We start from the raw sequence: 19,577 nt of genomic DNA on the forward strand, positions 1-19,577 counted from the left end.
CATCTATGAGGAATTAAAATCCCCATAGTTACGTGTGTTGTGTAAGTTTTTTTTTTTTTTTTTTTTTTATCTCACAAAAGATGTTTATCCAACTAACCCAAATCATCTTCCTAATTTTAGCATAAAACACTGTAAGGTCCCAAGTAAGAGAAACACTGGTCCCAAACGTTTATCTATTCATATGATAATAGTAATAATAGTAGTAGCAGTAGTAATAATGACGATTTTATAATAATAAATAAATAAACCATATGATGATCTATATATACATGTAATACTAAAACTAAAGCTACAAAAAAAGAGGGAATAACATACTTTCATAAAACTATCACTACTATACATTCAGCTATATGTAACATAGTACTAACCAGAAGCCTTCGTCCACCACCAAGATCCTAACAACAAGCTGCCATTCCTAACGAAAAAGAAGTTTGACATCCAATCAGTTTTTCGTTCATATTACCAATAAAAAATATATCCAGGCCAAACTCTTATCAAAAAAAAAAGTATAAAATATTTTTATCATTTACCTGTACTAAATCCTACATCCAAAATGAAAAGGTTTCCCCATGTATTTTGTAAGTCCCTTTTTCAAAACGCTCCAAATCCAATAAAATCCGCCATGACAAGATCGCATAAGCAAGAGGACACCCAATGTGGAAAAAAAAGTGGATGGAGAAAAGAAAAAGAAAGAAAAAAAAAATGAAAAAAAAAAAGCAAAGGGCGTGATTAATTTTTTAATTTTTGAAGCCCGTCCACTAACGACAATTTGGCATGATTTTTTTTTCTTTTTTTTTTATCCCAATCCCCAACCTTGCCAAAATCCATGCCTACTCAAGTGTATATCTTTTTAATTTTTTCTGCTCAAATAGAATTATAAAGGAATTTCACTGTCTGATTTATTTTAAATATCTATCTACATCCATAGTAGGATACAAAATACGTATGAGTTTCCACCTGATTTTTTTTTCTTTTCAGTACTTCAAACCTTAAGCTCTCTTCGTCATTAGCTGCACTGCTAAAAGGTATTTAAACATATATTTTGGCTTTTCGTTGCTTAACTTGTTCATACCGAGAAATTAGATCCATGATGTCTTTTATTCTGTAACATCACTTTGAGTGGGCACGTACCTGTTTATACTTTTGTAATTCATCCAAAAAAAATCATCATCATCCCTTCAAATTTTGATTGAAGATACATGAAGATATTCTCTTTCACTTGTCTCAACAACAATTTATACCTTACCTCCCAATTTGTAGAGTAATTTAAAAAATAAAAGTCAATTCAATCATCTCTCATCCAATAATGATCATCATCCAACAAAATTACCATCATTGGATTCCTCTCAAAAAAGTAGTCAAATATCATGTAATAACATTTAATCGATTATCCTACCACCTAATGTGTGCAATGAGAATGAAAAGATTTCATCAATTTTTCGAAATATTGCCTGATGACCCCTCGACGATTTATTTTTACAGCCAAAGTTTGGCTGAGGAGTTTGAAAATTTTGGCTGTGAAATCAAAAAATCCATCTCATTTTTTCATGCTGGACACAAGCTTGAAGAAACTTTGAATTTTCCTTTCTCGCTCAGAAATCATCATCATTACATCAAATTATTTGACTCGAACATAAGCAAACCAATTTATGTCACTTTACCTTATTGAATTTATAGATGATCATCGTATTTATGGAATAAACTAAAAAAAAAAAAAAGATATATCACTATCGCTATCATCTGCCATTATCCGTATAATAGTAGTGATGATTGATATGTAGTGAGCACTATTTCCAAGTAAACAGAACAAAAAAAATAATATGATGATAAAAAAAGAAACGTAATCCAGAGAAGGAAATGGAATTTTATCATGTTGATGACAACTAGGTAAGATAAAAAAATAATAAAAAAAAAAGGATGAAGGTTTCTATATAAAGATAATCATATGGTGGGATTTTGAAAAAGCGTGAGATGGCTGTAAAAGTAGTTTGTTTTTTGTTTGTTTGCTTAAGCCAGGACAATCAAGTCCTTCGCAATAGTTGTATGGTAGTGGCTGAGAGTGGTGTTTTTTTTTTTGTTGATGATCACCCAATATATATATATATATATATATATATATGATGATGATCAATAATAGTAGTGTTAAGATCTTTTTTTTTTGTATGTTAAGGATAATGATTTAATATGATTGTACCAAATCTGGATTGAACATACATGAAGATATTCTCTTTCAATTGTTTTAATAACAATTTATACTCTATCTCCCAATTCATAAAGTAAATTAAAAATGAAATGTCAATTCCGTTATCCCTCGTCTAATAACAATGATTATCATCAAAAAAAAAAAAAAAGCCAAGTAAGAGTATTGTTGTGTATCATAAAAAGCAATATAATTTTTATTTCAAACAAAAAAAAAAAAAGTAATCCATGTACTAACTAGTAAAACTATCCATTCTACTGTATCTATTATATCAGAACCCTTCGTCCGCCACCGAGATCCTAACAACAAGTCGCCATTCCTAAAGAAAAAGAAGTTTGACATCCAGTTAGTTATTCGTTCACGTTATCAATAAAATAAATGCAGGCCAAGGAATTTATATATATATATATATATAAAAAGAGAAAAACCATCACAAAATATTTTTATCGTTTACCTGTACTAAATCCTACATCCAAAATGAAAGGGTTTCCCCATGTATATTGTAAATCCCTTTTTCAAAACGCTTCAAATCTAATAAAATTTACCATGACAAGATCGCACAAACAAAGAGGACACCCGATGTGGAAAAAAAAAGTGGATGGAGAAAAGAAAAAGAAAGAAAAAAAAATTAAAAAATACAAAAGCGCGCACAAAGGGGGGTTTTTTTTTTTGAAGCCCGTCTACTGACCAGAACTTGACAGATTAATTTTTTTTTCTTCTCTGAAGATGGATCTGTCTGAAATATTGTTCGTTTGAAAATTTGGTCGTTTGAACTTCTATACGTTTCAACTTTTTTATTTATTTATTATATGACTAGTTTTTTTAGATTTATATATATCCTTCATGTCTTACACTTTTTTCTTTGTCAATTTCAATTTATATTTTATTATCAATAAAAAAAATTTTTTTTAAAAAAATCAAAACTCATTATTATGGCCATCCCATTGGATCATCATTCAAGGCTTTAATATTATATCTATCAATCATCAAAGTTGTTATATAAGCATCAAGTTATTTTATGAAGTTATTTTATATATTTTCGATTATCATCAAAAGTGATCTCATACATCAATTGATTTCCTTTTGTGGACGACCTTTTTTATCGAGGCGCTTTTCATTATTTCTTTATAAAAGAACTGGTGCTCACTGCATATAAATCATTATTATTTTAATCAACATAATAGCGTCATCCATATATATTGCATATCATCATCATCTTAAGATTACAAAAAAAAGGCTAACATGGTAATTCATCCAAAAGATCATCATCATCCCTTCAAATTTGAAACAAACATAGATGAAGACATTTACTTGTCTTAGTAACAATCTATATCTTACCGCCCAATTTGTAGAGTAATTTAAAAATGAAGTGTCAATATCGTCATCCCTCATCCTATAGTGATCGTAATCTAATAAAGTCACTACCACCTGGTTCCTCTCAAAAAAAAAAGAGCAGATCATGAGACTTGAAACAAAGAAAAAGAAACACCCATCATGTTGGATCTAATCTATGGATCCGCTCTCTTGGATCTCTCTCAATTACAGCACCAACAACATTCAACATCACATGTCATTCACTGACTCATCAATGAACATAAAAAAGAAGGTTGATTAAGGAGTTAGTACATACATATGTCTATTCATTCATTCTACCAATGAGCATAGAAAGAAGATGCTAGAAATCAAGTGCGTAAACAAAGAAAAAGGACGACTATTTATTTTCCTTTTGATTGGTTAATATTATATGTCTATTCATTTATTCATTTATTTTCTTGACAATTACGGGGAGGTTAACTAAAAAATTTTGAGAAAAAAGGTTGTCAAAAAGAAAAGGAGATGGTCCAACCTATTTCCTTTTGATTGGCTAACAGTATACATCTATTCATTGATTCATTTGTTGTTTGATAAATATGGAAAAAAAGGAGAAAGGTTAATTAAGAATTTGAGAAGAAAAAAAAAGGTTGTCAAAAAGAAAAGAAGCTATTTAATTTCATTTTGATTTTTTACCAGTGCTATGCATTACATCATTGTACGTCTATTCGTTGATTTATTACTATTTCAAAAAAAGGGGAACTAAAAAAAAAAGAATGAAGCAAAACAAAGAAAATGTTGCCCAGTTCAATTGATTTAATATAAAAGAGGGATGATTGTGATTTTTCCTTTTTCCTTTCAAGCACATCTCTCTTCCTTTTTTTTCTAAACCCTCAAAGCGAATTTCTCTCTCTCTCTCTTTTCACTTTATATTTTTTTTTTATCAATACTCCAAAGAAGAAACAAAAACACAAGTAAGTAACAATTGATATTATAAGATAACTATTTTCATCATCTAATATAAAATCATCATCATTGTAGATCTAATCAAGAGGTCCTCTTGGGCCAATCTCTGTGGTTGTCTGGTGTCTCTGTACAGTTTATTCAAGGCAAGAGGTTTTTTATCGATCATGTCTGTCTGTCTGCTTTTCCTTTTCTTCCGTCCTCCTCTTATTATCATTATGGTTCGTGTTGATGTGCGTGGGCCTAAGCTACCATCAAACAAAATGGCATTAGTTTAACAAGCTCCCGTCAACCAATACCAATTCTCCGATCATCCTGTCAGCAACAGCAGTCTTTCTTTTTCCTCTTTGCTTTATCGTCCTGACCGTAGTTAAAACGGTCTTAGTTACGTGTTGTGAGTAATCCTTTTTTTTTTAATAATAATGATGATGTACTAACTGATATATATTTTTTTATTTTATTTTCTAAATATATTATCCACTTGGTATTCTCAATTTGATTTTCCCTTCTCTCTCAATTTGATTTTCCCTTCTCTCTCAATTTGATTTTCCCTTTCCTCTCAATTTGATTTTCCCTTCATTCTTAATTTGATATTCCTTCACTCCCAAATTTATTTTCCCTTCACTCCCAAATTTATTTTCCCTTCACTTCCAAATTTATTTTTTCCTTGTCTGTATCTTTTTACCCTTTTTTGTCTCAATTTAAAGTGAATAAACTGTAGTGTACTTTTATGCATACAACGTTGTTTTCATTCTCCGTTCCATTCTTTTTGAAGGGGGGAAGAATCAAACTCCTTATTCACCCTCTTTCTTTCCTTTTTTTCTCACTTTTTTCCCTCTTTTTTTTTTTATTTCTTATTATTTTTATTACTATTATTAAACATCAATAAAGTGGAATGAAATCATGTCCTTACAACAACACGTGTCATATGAAGAAACATCTATATATCAACCTCGACCAAAAGGAATCACACTCTCTGGCGTGGCCATTGTCAAATTGTACGACATTATTTATATTTTTGGCAAAGGGAATGTTTGGAGTATTGACTTGATACACTTATCTGATGATTATTCTGATCAATGGATAAACTCTGATGCCATCAACAAACCCAACTGGATTTATACACCACCTGGTATACCATGGGATGCAAACAAGTTCTTGGTCATAGGAAGCGCTCAAGATGATCCCTATTTATCTATGCAGATCTTTGATACTTCAACTCGTTCTTGGTGCTCTTTTCCAAATTGTTCCAGTACCACCAATACATCATCATCGTCATCATTATTATCAGAAGGAGCAAATGATATACCAGCATCATCTCAACATCATTCAGCTTTTCTCTTAAATGATCATCAACATATTCTTCTTTACGGTGGACAAAACAGCACACATGCACTTGGACAATTTTATTCCTATGATATAACGGCTCAACAATGGACATTATTATCATTACCATCAACAATGAACGTGATGCGTTGTGGTCATTCTGCCAATTTGTTAGAAAACGGTCTATTATTAATCTTGGGTGGTTTTATATGCGAAAAAGGACAGGTTTTGAATGACAATGGAAACCCAAGGATCTTAGCGAACATGTCGATGGCATTGGTATACAATACAGTGACAACTCAATGGACTGAAAAATCTACTTTTGGTGATTATCCTAAACCAAGAGCATATCATACTGCTGTTCAAAGTAAGTAGATGACTTGGATTCGATTGGTTTTTTGACATTTTTTTCTTTTTCTTCAATCCATTTCCTATTTTAGGTTCTGACATTATTACAGTGATCGGCGGTAAGTTTTTTTTTTTTTTTTTTTTTTTTTTTTTTTTTTTTTTTTTTTTCCTTCTCTTTTATTCACTTTTTTTTTTTTTTTTTTTTTTTCTTTTTTTTTTTGTCGATGTTATTACCAATTGATAGGTCAAGATGGTGTACCTCCACCTTATCAAACATATTTATCATCACAAGGACAATTGCAAGATATGATGGCGATACTAAATACAACTAATTGGCAATGGAGTTCCGTACAAGGTTCATCTTCTACAATGGACCAACCTTTACCTCAATCAATGGCATCAGGGCTCATGATAGACGACCACACTCTTATGTATGGATTTGGAACAAGTTATCAAACTGTATCTCGTGGTATTTATCTTTTCGACATCAATACACGGTCCTGGGTATCTTCTGGTGAACAATGGGCTGACTTAATGGATGACAATAACCACGATTCGGTAAATTTACCTTCAACACGTATGGAATTTCATATTATTATAGGCTGCATTAGTATTGTTTGTTTAATAACAGTCTTGATTTTACTTTATCGGATGGGTCGTCAATGGAAACAAAAGTCGCTGGACCTGCTTTATGCATGCAAGAAGAAAATATGGAAACCGAGGTAAATGAAAACTTCTTTTTACTTGAGATTGATAAACTTACTTATTTGATATATAACTGTTAGAATTGGCGAGCCTTCTTGGACTGAAACTATACGGCTATCTCTCTTGTTTGTGTATGTATGCTTCTTTTTATTCTTGATATTCTCTTTGGTGGAACAAGTTGTCAACAGTCCTATTATTGATCAAGTTTCCTATGTTGAAAATCCTACATCTACAGTTAGTGCTCCAGGTAAATTTCTAACATATATAAAAGAAAATTAAAAAATAGAAAATTAAATAAAGGTTGATCGTCTTATACTACTTCCCTTTCTTCATTTATTTAGATATACGGTTTTGTTTGGACGATGAACACACTGTGATCCGATGTGGTACCGATATTGGAATGCAATGCTCAAATTATATTATTTCTATAACTTCTTCTATGCCTCGGCGAGGTCGAAAGCAATATTGTTATCTCTTCCGAGCATCACCCTCTTTTCGTCTAGGACAAGCATCTGATCGTTTAGCAAGCAATGGCTCATACCTCAAATTTGATTACTACTTTGGTCAACCATCACAAGTGGAGGTGTCATTCTACAACTCATATCATAATCCTAACTTGGCAGTATATTCTATTCAAGATCCTTTTGCGGAAACTACACCACCTTTTAGTTGGAACAGCCCCTCAGAAGAAATAGCATTTCGATCATCAGATAACAAAGGTTATTTGTCAAATAACATTTATCATTTGGACGTGAACGTAGTATCTACTGGCAGTTATGAACTTCTTCAACGTGTATCTTTAAGGGACAGCTTTTGGAATTATGTTGGATTTGCACCCAGTGTGGATGCCTTCTATGAAATTGACAGCAAAGTACAAGCGGAAACAACTCAATCTGATTACTCAAGTTTACCTCGTCCTCTTGGTTCTTTCCATGTTTATCCTATGCGATATGAAATCAAGACCCTTCATGAACAACGTGCATTTGCAATGTTAAATGCTACTGGTGTCTTTGGTGGTCTCTTTGGTCTTTTTGTTAGTCTCCAAGCTTGCCTATTTGGTTATCGCCCTCGAAGTCCTCTCGGTTTGATTCATCGCTGGTCCATTGGCGATATGAAAAGATCTCTATTATATGGATTGAAACAAAGTTTTGTACCTCAAACCTCCAATATACCCATTGTCCATCCTATGCGTGATCAAACCTTAAATTCCGTCCACAATTCAAAACCATTGACAACGATGATGGAAAATCCGACCTCGACAACATCGTTACCGTCTATGATGAATAATTCAAAATCACAGAAAGCGGACACAATCAGAAATGCAACATCAGCAACGAATATGGCATCATCAACAGGAACACTCTCTCGATCATCAACAGTGGTGCCTTCTCTTATGATATCATCTTCACCGTCTCGACCAACAGGGATAGTTACTAGACAGTATTCAAGAGCAATGACTCTTCAACATTCTTTCCCGACGACTTTATTGGGGAATGGCCTTGTAGAAGAACCAGAATCATACGATGATAGTTATCTATTTAGTGGTGAACGGTTGACAAGAATAGAAGATCGGATGGAAGTGCTTGAAAAGGTGTTCCAGGCATATTATATCAATGATGAAATCTTTACTGCATTGGAAATGGCAATACAAGTTGAATTAAGTCCTTTTCAATCTCAAACACACCAACAACAAGAACAACAACAACAACGACATAGAATGACTCTGCCCTCCTCATTACGATCAAGGATACCATTTCGAAGGCGGTCTTAGAATAGATACAATTTTTTTTTTTTTTCCTCCTTATCAATTTTTTTTTTCCTCCTTCACTTTTTTTTTTTGACCACCGCAAACAAGAATAAAATATCTTCTTTTTTTTTTTTCTTTTCATTCTTTCGTCACGTCGTTTGTGAATGTTTGATATCTCATGGATCCTTTTTTACAATCCGTAAGTTATAGATCATAGCTTTGTATTGGAAACATGATATTAACCGTATACTTGAGAGCGGGAAGAATGGAAGAACTATGCATTTTAATGATCTTATTTTTTTTTTTGTTTAGACTGTAGCTAGAAATCGACAGTGTTTCCCTTCACGCTCAACGCCAACGTCATATCCAGTATCAAATGCTAATAATGCTTGTCGTGAATTCCATACACCTGAAGGCTTATACCGACTTCAACAGGATTGGTTGATTCCTACCATTATACCACAATTTGCGATCGGTAGTCATATTAAAACAGCAAGGATTAACTCAAGTAAACAAGGCTTTGGTAGTTCACTTGGTCCTCCTATTACCAAAGCATCATCAACAGCATCATCTATCTCGGATATTATCTATGGAACTTTACCTTCTGTGGAACACATAGGGATTGTGTCACCTTCTGGTTCGTCTCAGCCTGAAAGCACTGGCCATTCTGTAGATATGTCACTTGGTAATCAAAGAATGGGACGTTCTATCCATGGTTTCTCTACAATGACTGGGAATACACCATCACCAGATATTCAAGTTAGCAAATCAACTAGTACTCAGTCTATGTTTATGCTTGCATCCTCTTCGACCACAACAGCATCTTCTTCTATCAATACTCCAACTACCGGTTTACACCATCGTCCATCTTTCACTAGTCATAGCATTCCATCTATCGACGTATTCAACACCATTAATCCTTTGACTACTGTGCCAACTCTTTCAGTAGAAAATAATCTTAATGAAGATATATCCAACTTGTCTTTGGCAGCCACCAGTAGCAGTACAGGTTCATTCTCGTCTTTATTTAGCGGCCATTGGCGTCATCATCATCATCATCAACCTTCATCATCTACTTCATCTCATACCCGTCTTCGACCTAAGAATAATTTATCCAAGTTAAAATCTTCTTTGATTGAAAATGTCCAAGTGCATGATCATCTTTCCAAAATTCTGACCAATCGGCATGATGATGATGCCTTTATATTCTGTAATACTGGTGCATGTTTTCTTTGGTTGGATGCAAACACAAAGGTAAATAATAATAATAATGTTATTATGAATAATAATAAAGAAAATAATAAAAAAAAAGAGTGTGAAAATAATAATATTATATTCATCTATTTTTTTTTTTTGTTGTTTTGTGTAGGATTATTTGACTTGCATTACCTTTTCAAGATCTTATCCTACGTGTCATGATGTGAACAAAACAACTATATCTAGTGATCATTTAGATGTCGTTATTGGTTTCTCAACTGGTGATTGTATATGGTATGATCCATTATGTAATCGATATACTCGGTTCAACAAACATGTAAGATGGAAAAAGAATAAAAAAAAAAAAAAGGCTTGTATCATTTATTTGTATATTTGATTAGGGTTTACTACACAATGCCAAAGTGACAGGTATCAAATGGGTCCCTGGTTCCGAAGATTTATTTATGGTGTCTTTTAACGATGGTGTCGTTCTAATTATGGATAGGGATCGAGAAGATCAACCTTTTATAGCAGCAAGTGGCAAATCAGTGGATCCTTATCAGTAAGTTGAAAAGAATGCAGAAAAAAAAAAGTTGAAGCAAAAATCATTGATAAAATGTTTTATTTCTTTTGGGTCGGTTCACTGTAGATTTCTTGTCACTAAACCACATCAAAAACAAAATCGGTACAATCCTATATCTCATTGGAAAGTCAATCAAAGTGGGATTACTGCATTCGAATTTTCCAAGGATGGATCTCTTGTTGCCATGGTGGGCTCTGATGGACTTTTACGGATATTTGATTTCAATGAAGAAAGGTAAAATACAATACAAATTATTACAATGAACAAAAAAAAAAAAAAAAGAAGGAAAAGGATTCCTGTACTCACATCAATTATCCAATCTTGCTTTATTTAGATTATATGATGTTTTTAGTTGCTATTTTGGAAAACTATTGTGTATAGCATGGAGCCCAGATAACAAATATATCTTGGTAAGAAAGAAAAAAAGATCAATTAAGAACCTATTGATTTAGTTAATACAATCATGTTAGACGGGCGGTCAGGATGATCTTGTTACCATTTGGTCTTTAGCGGAATTACGTATCGTGGCTCGTTGTCAAGGACACAAATCTTGGGTAAAAAAAAAAAAAAAAATTAACGGAGGAACGATCTTTTAAGTCTATTTTGTTTTTTTTTTTCTAATTTATTTATTTAGGTGACAGGCGTTGCTTTTGATCCAAGGAATTGTGATGAAAAGGTATACAGGTTTGCAAGTGTAGGGGAAGATTGTAAACTGATATTATGGGATTTTTCGACAAGTATACTTCATAAACCAAAAGTAAGTTCGTTGTAGTGGGAAAAAAAACAAACAAACATCATGCATGATAACTATGGTAACACATACATTAACAAAATTTGTTCTCTCCTTTCCCCCCCTTTTTTTAATGCTCACGTGCATTGTAGAGACAGCGACATTCACCAAGCTTAGGTACATCAGCACAGACAGCAGGTCGATTAACAAAACTATCTGGTACAACATTCAATCGGGATATGAAAAACGAATTACATTATAGAGGAACTGCTTACAACAACATCAACAATAATAACAATGTTCATAATGACAATGATGATGAAGATAATGATGACGATGATGATGATGATGATGAAGAAGAAGAAGGCATTGTCTTGAAGAAACATACTACATCACCAAATGGACCAATGATGACCATCAAAACTGACAAGCAAGACAGCAGTAACAGTAGCAGCAAAGCCTCCTTATTTTTACGGCGACATCGGTCTGATTTGAATAATACAACAACGAAGAATAAAGATCCTTTAGCAACGATGATTTATCCTACTACGAAACTTCCTACAACTGTGCATCCTGTGGTGGATAAGTCTCATGTTCCATTTTTACAACCATTGATGATGCGAGTGGTACATCCTGATCCATGTATAGATATTATTTTTGATGAAGATGATAGTATAGTAACCTCTGATCGTAGAGGTTGTGTTAGAAAATGGTCCAAATAAACTTTTTATTCCTTTTTTTTTTTTTTTTTTATTATAACGTTCCTATGTCTTCAAAAAAAAACAGGTGATCTACGGGGCTTCAAATAGCCTCATTGTTTCACCGCGTCCTTTTTTGGGAAGGTACCAAGTCACTTGTTTTTTTTTTTTTTTTCGTTTTTCTATTTTTCTATCTATCCCTTTCTAATATCTGCACTTGTATTTTTTTTTCTCTTTTGTCTATTTTCTTTTCTTCCACTTCCTTTTATAGTTTTTCTTCTTTTATTCCGTCTCATTACACAGCATGGCTTCCTGGTGTAAGTTTAATACTATAAGATGGATATTCATCATGATGATGATGTTTCTTTTGATTGACTTCTTTTCTTTCTAGTTTCTCAATTATCAAGCACTGTTTCCAATGTCACTGGTCTTGGCACAACGGTAGAATCCATCAAGTCAGTTGGTGAAACTGTTACGGATGGTCAATATTATAGCAAGTTGACTGAAAATGATCTTGACTGGACTCTTGCATCTGGCTCATCCACTGAAAACCAAGTATTCTATGTCACTACTCGAACTGGAGGATTCGCTTTTGTTCAATTGATTCATTCCAATATTGGGTAAGCATAAGAGGGATAAAAGGGAAATAAAAGAAAAGAAAAAGATGAAATGCATATATATATATATATATATATATGGGTATGTGTGTGTTTGTGTGTATGATCTTTTCTTTCTCTTTTTTTTTTTTTTTTTCTCTGATTGACTGACTAACTGACTTTTTTCTTTTTTTGGTTTCAACCATCATAGGATTTGGAATCCTACTATTTCTTTCACGTGTCGATTCTACGATCCTACTACTAATACCAACGTATTCAAAAATATTAATATGTCCAACTTTGAACTCTCTGATGATCGTCGTTCCGTCAAGACTGATCATTTCAACATCACATTGGATCCTACCCAACAAACTTATAAGGTACAAATTACTCATCCTGATTTGGTAGTGTCTTTGGATTTCAGTCGTATCGATAAAGGATTCAAGGTGGGTGAAGGTCGTACTTATTTAGGTGGTGATCAAGGTTCTGCTGCTGGTTTTGTCTCTCACAAGTTCTGGCCTCGTGCTCAAGCCAAAGGTACTTTTATTGTGGATAAGCAATTACATGATATCGAAGGTGATGGTATGTTTATTCATGCTATTCAAGGTATGCAACCTCAATTGATCGCTTCCAACTGGAATTTTGTCAATTTCCATGCACCTGAAGCTGCTCTGTCCATGATGCAATTTCAAACTACAAAACAATACGGCTCTGTCAATATTAACCAAGGTTCACTTGTACTTCACGACAAACTTATCTGTGTCTCTGTGGACAATCATGTGGAATTATTGGATTTACAAAAAGATGAAGAAACCGAATATGATATTCCTCAACGTATCAAGTTGACTTGGAAGGGCAAGACAATCAAGGAAGATGGAAAGGAAGAAGAAGAACCAAAGGATGTGCAAGTTGAAATGATCGTTACTGTGAAGAATCTGGTGGACAAAATTGATGTCTTGGCGGAAATTCCTTGGTTTTTAAAGAAATTGGTTCAAACTTTTGTTGTCAAACCTTACATCTATCAATGGCTCGACAAGGCAACGGCTACTATTACTGTGGGTGATGAAACAGTTCAAGTCGAAGGAAACTGTTTCCAAGAATTGGTCTTTGTCTCTGGTTTTTAGTTGATTCGTCTTATTATTACTATTATTATTATTATTATTATTATTTACCTACTTTTTTTTTTTTTTTTTTTTTTTTTTTTGTTATTGTTAGTATTTCTTATTTTATTTTGTAATCTTTTTTTTTTTTTTTTTTTGTGTTTTCTCTTTGGGAAGAAGGGTTTGTTTTATTATCATCTTCTTCTTGTTGTAGTTTATGAAAGGGGTAAAGCTTTTGTTTAATCAACTAGTTTTATCTCTTATTATTATACTTTAGACATACCCTTTTTTTTGTTTTGCTTTACTCTCTCATTCTCTTAATAAAAATCATATTTATCAAAAGACAGTATTATGAAGGGTATTCTTTAAATCTACATTACCAATTGGCCATAGTTGTATTGATTTGAAGGTGATTGATCTGACATGCATCGTACCCAAAAAAGGAACGCGGTGTTTTAAAGTTTTTTTCTTTCTTTCTATTTTTTATTTTTCCTGTTTTGCATCCTCATTCTATTTATTTGTTATTTTTACACATTATCATTTTATTATTATTATTGTTATATAATATTTCTATATGGCTGATCTTTTAAAAACCAATCAAGAAGGACTTTCATGGGCTGATATCGTAGAAGAAGACTTGGCTCAACAGTCATCCTTACCTGATAGTGATATATTAGAAGATGACGATGACAAAGAGAATTCTTCTCCTAATCTACTTGAAAACACATCCAGTACTTCTTTACCCTCATCATCGGTAAAATCGTGGGCCAATGTCGTTGGACAAGATGAAACTAGTGGGGCAGTGAAGCAAGTTATCCAAGACAGATCATCTACGCAAGATTCAGAAACTACATATCATCATGACGATTCGACGAAAAACCAAATCGCACAATGGCATACGTACGCAAAGAACTTACAAGCAGAGGAAGCAGCTGAACGGGCGGCACAACGAGCGAAAAGGGAAGCTTTGACATCCAACAAAACAGAACAAGATCATGTAGAACAAGATGCCAGTAGTGAAATCAAGGGACTTAGTGCGTCACGCTGGGCAAATGCTCCTTCGACATCTCCTCGCCAATCCTACAACGATCGATATGGTGACAACGAAAACAACAACAGACGTCGATACAACGAAAATGTTTTCAACTATCCCAAGCACCGAGATAGAGAATATGACAACAATCGATATGATAACAATGAAAACAACAACAGACGTCGATATAATGATAATGTTTTCAACTATCCCAAGAATCATGACAGAGAATACAATAATCGATACGATGACAACACTTACAACTCTTCTCGAAGTGGAGATAATGACTATGGCAACAATAGATATGATAGTTACAATCGGTATGGCAACAATAGTAGGTACAGAGACGAAGGTGGCAACAATGAAGATAAACGATACAATCGGTACGGTGATCGGATCAGAAACACTGGGTATGGAGATTACAATAATCGCAACAGAAATGACAATGATCGATTTGGTGACAAACAATATGATGATCGCGACAGAAACAACAGATACAATCGATATGGTCAACAGGACTATAACTACAATTCTTCCTCTGGACGATATGATAGAAACAGGAATTTTAGGTAAGATTAGTATGTCCTTTTTTTTTTTTTTTTTTTTTTACTATGGAGGATTTGCTCACCAATATGAATCCAATCTTTGTTGTATAGAAATAATGATGATGATCGAACATCTCGAAAATGGGAACGCGGCCACCATCTGGATGATCTTCCAAATGATGATTTCTCTTCACCTCAAGACAATGATGAATCTGCCACCGGAACAGCAAGATCAAAATGGGCAACTTCGACGTTGACTTCTAAATGGGCAAATAATCCAGCAGCTGATTTGAGCACAGTAACAACAGACGACACTAGCACTGAACAAACTTGGAATGTGAATTCAACAAACGACATACAAAGCAGTGACAACAACAAAGACAACTCGTCCACGTCTTTCGTACCTTCATCTACATCTAATGAAGACAACAATGCTATTGCTGATACTACTATTACCACAGCAGACGATGATAATGATATTGATTCTTCAAACTCTTGGAATGCCGAACAGACCTGGACAGCAACAACGGAGACCTCGAACATAGAAACAACGATGGATGGTTGGGGCTCGGAATCGATGGAACAAACAATTGGATGGGGCTCTGATCAACAGGAACAACAAAACGAAGCAGCATCGACCAAACATATTACGACATGGAGAGATGTTATCCCAGTGACTGATGATGCAGAACCAGGACTCGCCAATCAAGCTTGGAAACTTGCTGCCGCAGCCGCACCGCCACGAACTCGCCGCACATCCGTTACTTCATCCACAACACACAGCCACAGTGTACATAGTTATGATAAACACACCGAAGATATAGCAGCGACAACATCCGACTGGGTAACCAATGACAACATGGATCAAACCTCTTTGGAAACCTCTGGATGGGGAACAAGTGAAAACAAGAATCAAGTTTCAATGGAATCATCTGGATGGGAAACAAATGAAAACAAGAATCAAGCGTCTTCAGAAACCACAGGATGGGGAACTAGTGAAAACAAGAATCAAGTTTCAACAGCATCTTCTGGATGGGAAACAAATGAAAACAAGGATCAAACCTCTTTAGAAACAACAGGATGGGGAATTAGTGAAAACAAGGATCAAGTTTCAACATCATCTTCTGGATGGGAAGCAAACGATAACAAGGATCAAATGTCAATGGAGTCTTCTGGATGGGGAGTCGATAATAACAAGGGTGAAACTGCTTTGGAAACGCCATCTTGGGGATCGGATGAAGCAAAGGATCAGACATCAGCGTCATGGAATTCTCATCATCATCAGAAGGACGAGGAAAAGCATATGGAGGAGCCAATGTCTACTCAACAACCAGCTGCTAACAACGAAGCTAACCCTTGGCAAAAATTTGCAATAGAAGAAGTTGCCCGACAACCACCATCAATAGCCAATCTGACTAGTTCTTTGAAAACAAGACCATCAACACAGGCTCCACACCATTCAACATCATCAACAACAAGGAACATTGAAAATGAATCTAATGCCATACAAATACCTCAGCAAACAACAACTGAAGCATTGGAAGATGATTCATGGGAAACACTTCAACATCAAATGCAGCAATCTTGGACTACTTGATGATTTTTTTTTTTTTTTTTGTGATTCCCCACATTAATGTATGCATTATTTTTATTATTATTTTTATTATTAGTTTCTTTCTATGTAGTACTCAATTTTTTGTTATCTAAATTCTTAAAATAAAAAAAAACTCTATTTTTTGCGCCACGTTTTTTTTCTTTTTGAAGACCCGAACACACTTATATATATTCTGTCTCTTTCTTTCTTTTCATTTGACATTAACAAAACTCTTCAATGACCGCCAATGAACGTATCAGTATTATTAACAACAAAGGTGAAAATATTGTTGGTATCCTAGAGAAAAAGCCTGAACTTGACGCTGGACGCAAGCAGCCTCGACTTATGCTTATCAGTCATGGTGTACTAGGTATCTGAAAACATTAAAGTTGACATGCAATGGTTTTACAAATGACAAATCTACTTGTACTTGACCTTTCTTTTTTATTTTTACATTATGTATAGGACATAAGGACTATTTATTTTTTAGACTTCTTGCACAAGAACTTCCTGTGAGCAGTTTCCGCTTTGACTTTAGAGGCAATGGAGATAGTGAAGGACAAGCTGGATATGCAAATATGGCTGTGCGTACTTTAAGTTTTCTTTTTTTTTTTTTTTTTGCTCAGCATTGTTGTACTGACCCTTTTTTTTTTTTTTTTTTTTCCTGTAGGAAGACGCTGATGATATCGATACTGTGGCCTCCTATTTTAGAAAAGAAGGATATGAAATTTTTGGTGTTATTGGACACTCTCGAGGTTAGTGTATAGTTAAATTTAATGAATGGATATTTTAATATATATATATATTTCTTATTGTTGTATTCTTAGGTGCTGTTGCATGTTTGAAATATACATCTAATTGTGAAACAGCTATTCCTCATGTCATCAATTTGTCTGGAAGGTACAAGATGAATGATAATCAAATATACAAGAATAGACCAGAAATTGGTGCTGCTTTGGATAAGGATGGTTATTTCAACTGGGAAGTGAAACAGCGTGATCGTATTGTACAAATTCAAGTGACAAAAGAAGATGTGGATAAATTCTGTTCTTGGGATAACTCTTATGGTAATATGGATATAATCATGGATCATCATATTAGGAACTGACTTTTTATTATTATTACTTTATTTATCATAACATATATAGTCAAGAATATGCCTCTTTCTACATGTGTTTTAACAGTTCATGGTATCAATGATAATGTAAGCTATAATCAATATTATAGACTATGTTTTTTTTTTATGATTTTAATATAATTGTTTGATAGATTGTACCTGTTTATAATGCTGCCATGTATGCCAATGCTATTCCAAATCATACTCTTGTCTTACTTCCTGATGCTGATCATAACTTCAAGGGTCATTTTGAGGAAGTTGTCAAGACAATTGTGGATCATTTGAACGATCATGAAAATGACGCTTACAAGAAGATGGATACCATGAATTATCCCTCTGCTGTGTTGATTCCTCGTTGGATTGATGTGGAAGGTGTTAAAAACTTTCGAGATGTTGGTGGATGGCCGTTAAAGGATGGTACTGGTTACGTCCGAGAACGAACTGTGTTTCGCTGTGCTCAGTAAGTTCTTACTACATGAGAAGAGAAAAAAAGAAAGTGTTTATATGAGGGTATTATTTGAACTGACAAACACTTTTACACATATTTATAGCTTGGGCCAAATTACCCCTAAAGGAGTAAATGTTTTACATCAGTTACATGTCAAGGCCATCTTTGATTTTCGGGCAGAACCTGAAATTGAACGTTATGGGGAATTTCCGTAAGCAGATTTTTTTTTTATTTTTATTTAATATTCCAATCAATTCATTCTTTTATCTCTCCTTTTGTTCTAGTGGAGCCGATGGAATCACTGTCTATCCAAGTTCGATGTACTCCAAGGAAGATTTTGAACCTGAGAAGATGGCCGCTAGTTTTCAAGACTATTTTGATGGACCTCCTGGCTTTGCAAGATGTAAAAGTAATATCCAGACAAAACTTGATACTAATGATATTACCTTTTTGATTAGCATATATGCAAGTTTTATCAGTAGCAAAGCAGCAATATGGCAAGATCTTTCATTACATGATCAAAGAATTATCGCGTGATTCGAGAAACTCGTTGATTGTTCACTGTACTGCTGGCAAGGTAAAAAAAAAAAAAAAAAAAAAAAGGTTACACCGTAGGTTGATTTGCATATATTTACAACCTTTCTTTATATTATCTCACGATTATTCTATAGGATCGGACTGGATTATGGTGTGTGCTTTTGTTGGGCTTATGTGGAGTTGATGAAGAAGTCATTGCAAGGGAATATGCATTAACCAATTTGGGATACTGGGGTAAGACTCAAAAGAAAAAAAAAAGATTGTTGATTTGTTAATGTTCATCATCATCTTTGTATTATTTATAGTGGAAGATAAGGAAATTGAATTTCGAGCCAAGTATACCAACACTACTTTTGAACAAATGAAAACTGCCTGCTCTGCACCGTAAGTAATGATATTGATAGGATGAAAAGATGATACGCGACGCCACATCTTCTATGATTTTTTTTATTTTTTATTTTTATTTTTATTATTATTATTTATAGATATGAAGCTATGAAGATCTTTTTGGTGTCCGTGAAGGAAAAATATGGATCTTTCGAGTCATATATTCAAAATGAATGTGGATTGACAGCAGATGAATGTAGCACTCTTCGGCAATTGATGGTGATACCTATTCCGTTTGAACAAAAACAACTCTATCGCAAAAAAGTGGACTCGACATAGAGCACAATGCTTTTTTTTCTTTTTTTTTTTTTACAATCTACTTGGGATAGTACCCTATGTTTAGTATTTAAATATATATATCTGTATGTATTATTATCTTTTAGTATAGTGAATTGGTTTGTCGTTAGACATT

The 19,577-nt window shown here is 33.8% G+C and overlaps 6 protein-coding genes across 6 annotated transcripts; 5 read left to right on the forward strand and 1 right to left on the reverse strand.

Annotated features, from left to right (window-relative positions):
- Window positions 1-133: 133 nt before the first annotated feature.
- On the reverse strand, window positions 134-439 carry BX664DRAFT_66641 (uncharacterized protein). The gene has a single exon (XM_051549684.1). It carries the CDS (start codon window positions 340-342, stop codon window positions 178-180), a length of 165 nt encoding a protein of 54 aa, XP_051403038.1. The 5' UTR covers window positions 343-439; the 3' UTR covers window positions 134-177.
- A 5,232-nt stretch (window positions 440-5,671) lies between these two features.
- BX664DRAFT_291945 (uncharacterized protein) lies at window positions 5,672-8,624 on the forward strand (the record flags this gene model as incomplete). The annotated part of the gene is made up of 5 exons (XM_051541964.1): window positions 5,672-6,167; window positions 6,393-6,870; window positions 6,934-7,100; window positions 7,195-8,119; window positions 8,396-8,624. 5 exons carry the CDS (start codon window positions 5,672-5,674, stop codon window positions 8,622-8,624), a joined length of 2,295 nt encoding a protein of 764 aa, XP_051403039.1.
- Window positions 8,625-8,743: 119 nt separating this feature from the next.
- BX664DRAFT_356123 (WD40-repeat-containing domain protein) lies at window positions 8,744-11,832 on the forward strand (the record flags this gene model as incomplete). Its single annotated transcript, XM_051547864.1, has 9 exons — window positions 8,744-8,799; window positions 8,913-9,854; window positions 9,970-10,134; window positions 10,199-10,359; window positions 10,447-10,614; window positions 10,715-10,790; window positions 10,851-10,934; window positions 11,015-11,137; window positions 11,263-11,832. Exons 1-9 carry the CDS (start codon window positions 8,779-8,781, stop codon window positions 11,830-11,832), a joined length of 2,310 nt encoding a protein of 769 aa, XP_051403040.1. The 5' UTR covers window positions 8,744-8,778.
- Window positions 11,833-11,974: 142 nt separating this feature from the next.
- Window positions 11,975-13,562, forward strand: BX664DRAFT_324919 (oxidative stress survival, Svf1-like protein). Its single transcript, XM_051543921.1, has 3 exons — window positions 11,975-12,125; window positions 12,200-12,428; window positions 12,616-13,562. The coding sequence occupies exons 1-3, from the start codon at window positions 12,113-12,115 to the stop codon at window positions 13,526-13,528; spliced, it is 1,155 nt and encodes a 384-aa protein (XP_051403041.1). The 5' UTR covers window positions 11,975-12,112; the 3' UTR covers window positions 13,529-13,562.
- Window positions 13,563-13,922: 360 nt separating this feature from the next.
- Window positions 13,923-16,837, forward strand: BX664DRAFT_66764 (uncharacterized protein). The gene is made up of 2 exons (XM_051549685.1): window positions 13,923-15,106; window positions 15,194-16,837. The coding sequence occupies exons 1-2, from the start codon at window positions 14,079-14,081 to the stop codon at window positions 16,677-16,679; spliced, it is 2,514 nt and encodes an 837-aa protein (XP_051403042.1). The 5' UTR covers window positions 13,923-14,078; the 3' UTR covers window positions 16,680-16,837.
- BX664DRAFT_324926 (protein-tyrosine phosphatase-like protein) lies at window positions 16,822-19,537 on the forward strand. Its single transcript, XM_051543922.1, has 12 exons — window positions 16,822-17,046; window positions 17,142-17,260; window positions 17,347-17,431; window positions 17,504-17,743; window positions 17,825-17,880; window positions 17,946-18,253; window positions 18,345-18,452; window positions 18,526-18,644; window positions 18,700-18,818; window positions 18,913-19,012; window positions 19,084-19,162; window positions 19,264-19,537. Exons 1-12 carry the CDS (start codon window positions 16,914-16,916, stop codon window positions 19,442-19,444), a joined length of 1,647 nt encoding a protein of 548 aa, XP_051403043.1. The 5' UTR covers window positions 16,822-16,913; the 3' UTR covers window positions 19,445-19,537.
- Window positions 19,538-19,577: the final 40 nt, after the last annotated feature.

The sequence above is a fragment of the Halteromyces radiatus genome, assembly GCF_025201355.1.
Source record: "Halteromyces radiatus strain CBS 162.75 chromosome Unknown BX664scaffold_2, whole genome shotgun sequence".
Classification (NCBI taxonomy): domain Eukaryota; kingdom Fungi; phylum Mucoromycota; class Mucoromycetes; order Mucorales; family Cunninghamellaceae; genus Halteromyces; species Halteromyces radiatus.

Bases quoted from the DNA above. Each gene is read 5' to 3' on its own strand.
- BX664DRAFT_66641 (XM_051549684.1), bottom strand. From the start codon at position 342: ATGTATAGTAGTGATAGTTTTATGAAAGTATGTTATTCCCTCTTTTTT.
- BX664DRAFT_324919 (XM_051543921.1), top strand. The intron at 12,429-12,615 runs GTAAGCATAAGA...CAACCATCATAG, and splicing joins TTGATTCATTCCAATATTGG to GATTTGGAATCCTACTATTT.
- BX664DRAFT_66764 (XM_051549685.1), top strand. From the start codon at position 14,079: ATGGCTGATCTTTTAAAAACCAATCAAGAAGGACTTTCATGGGCTGAT. The intron at 15,107-15,193 runs GTAAGATTAGTA...TTTGTTGTATAG, and splicing joins GATAGAAACAGGAATTTTAG to AAATAATGATGATGATCGAA.
- BX664DRAFT_324926 (XM_051543922.1), top strand. From the start codon at position 16,914: ATGACCGCCAATGAACGTATCAGTATTATTAACAACAAAGGTGAAAAT. The intron at 17,261-17,346 runs GTGCGTACTTTA...TTTTTCCTGTAG, and splicing joins CTGGATATGCAAATATGGCT to GAAGACGCTGATGATATCGA. The intron at 18,645-18,699 runs GTAAAAGTAATA...CTTTTTGATTAG, and splicing joins ACCTCCTGGCTTTGCAAGAT to CATATATGCAAGTTTTATCA.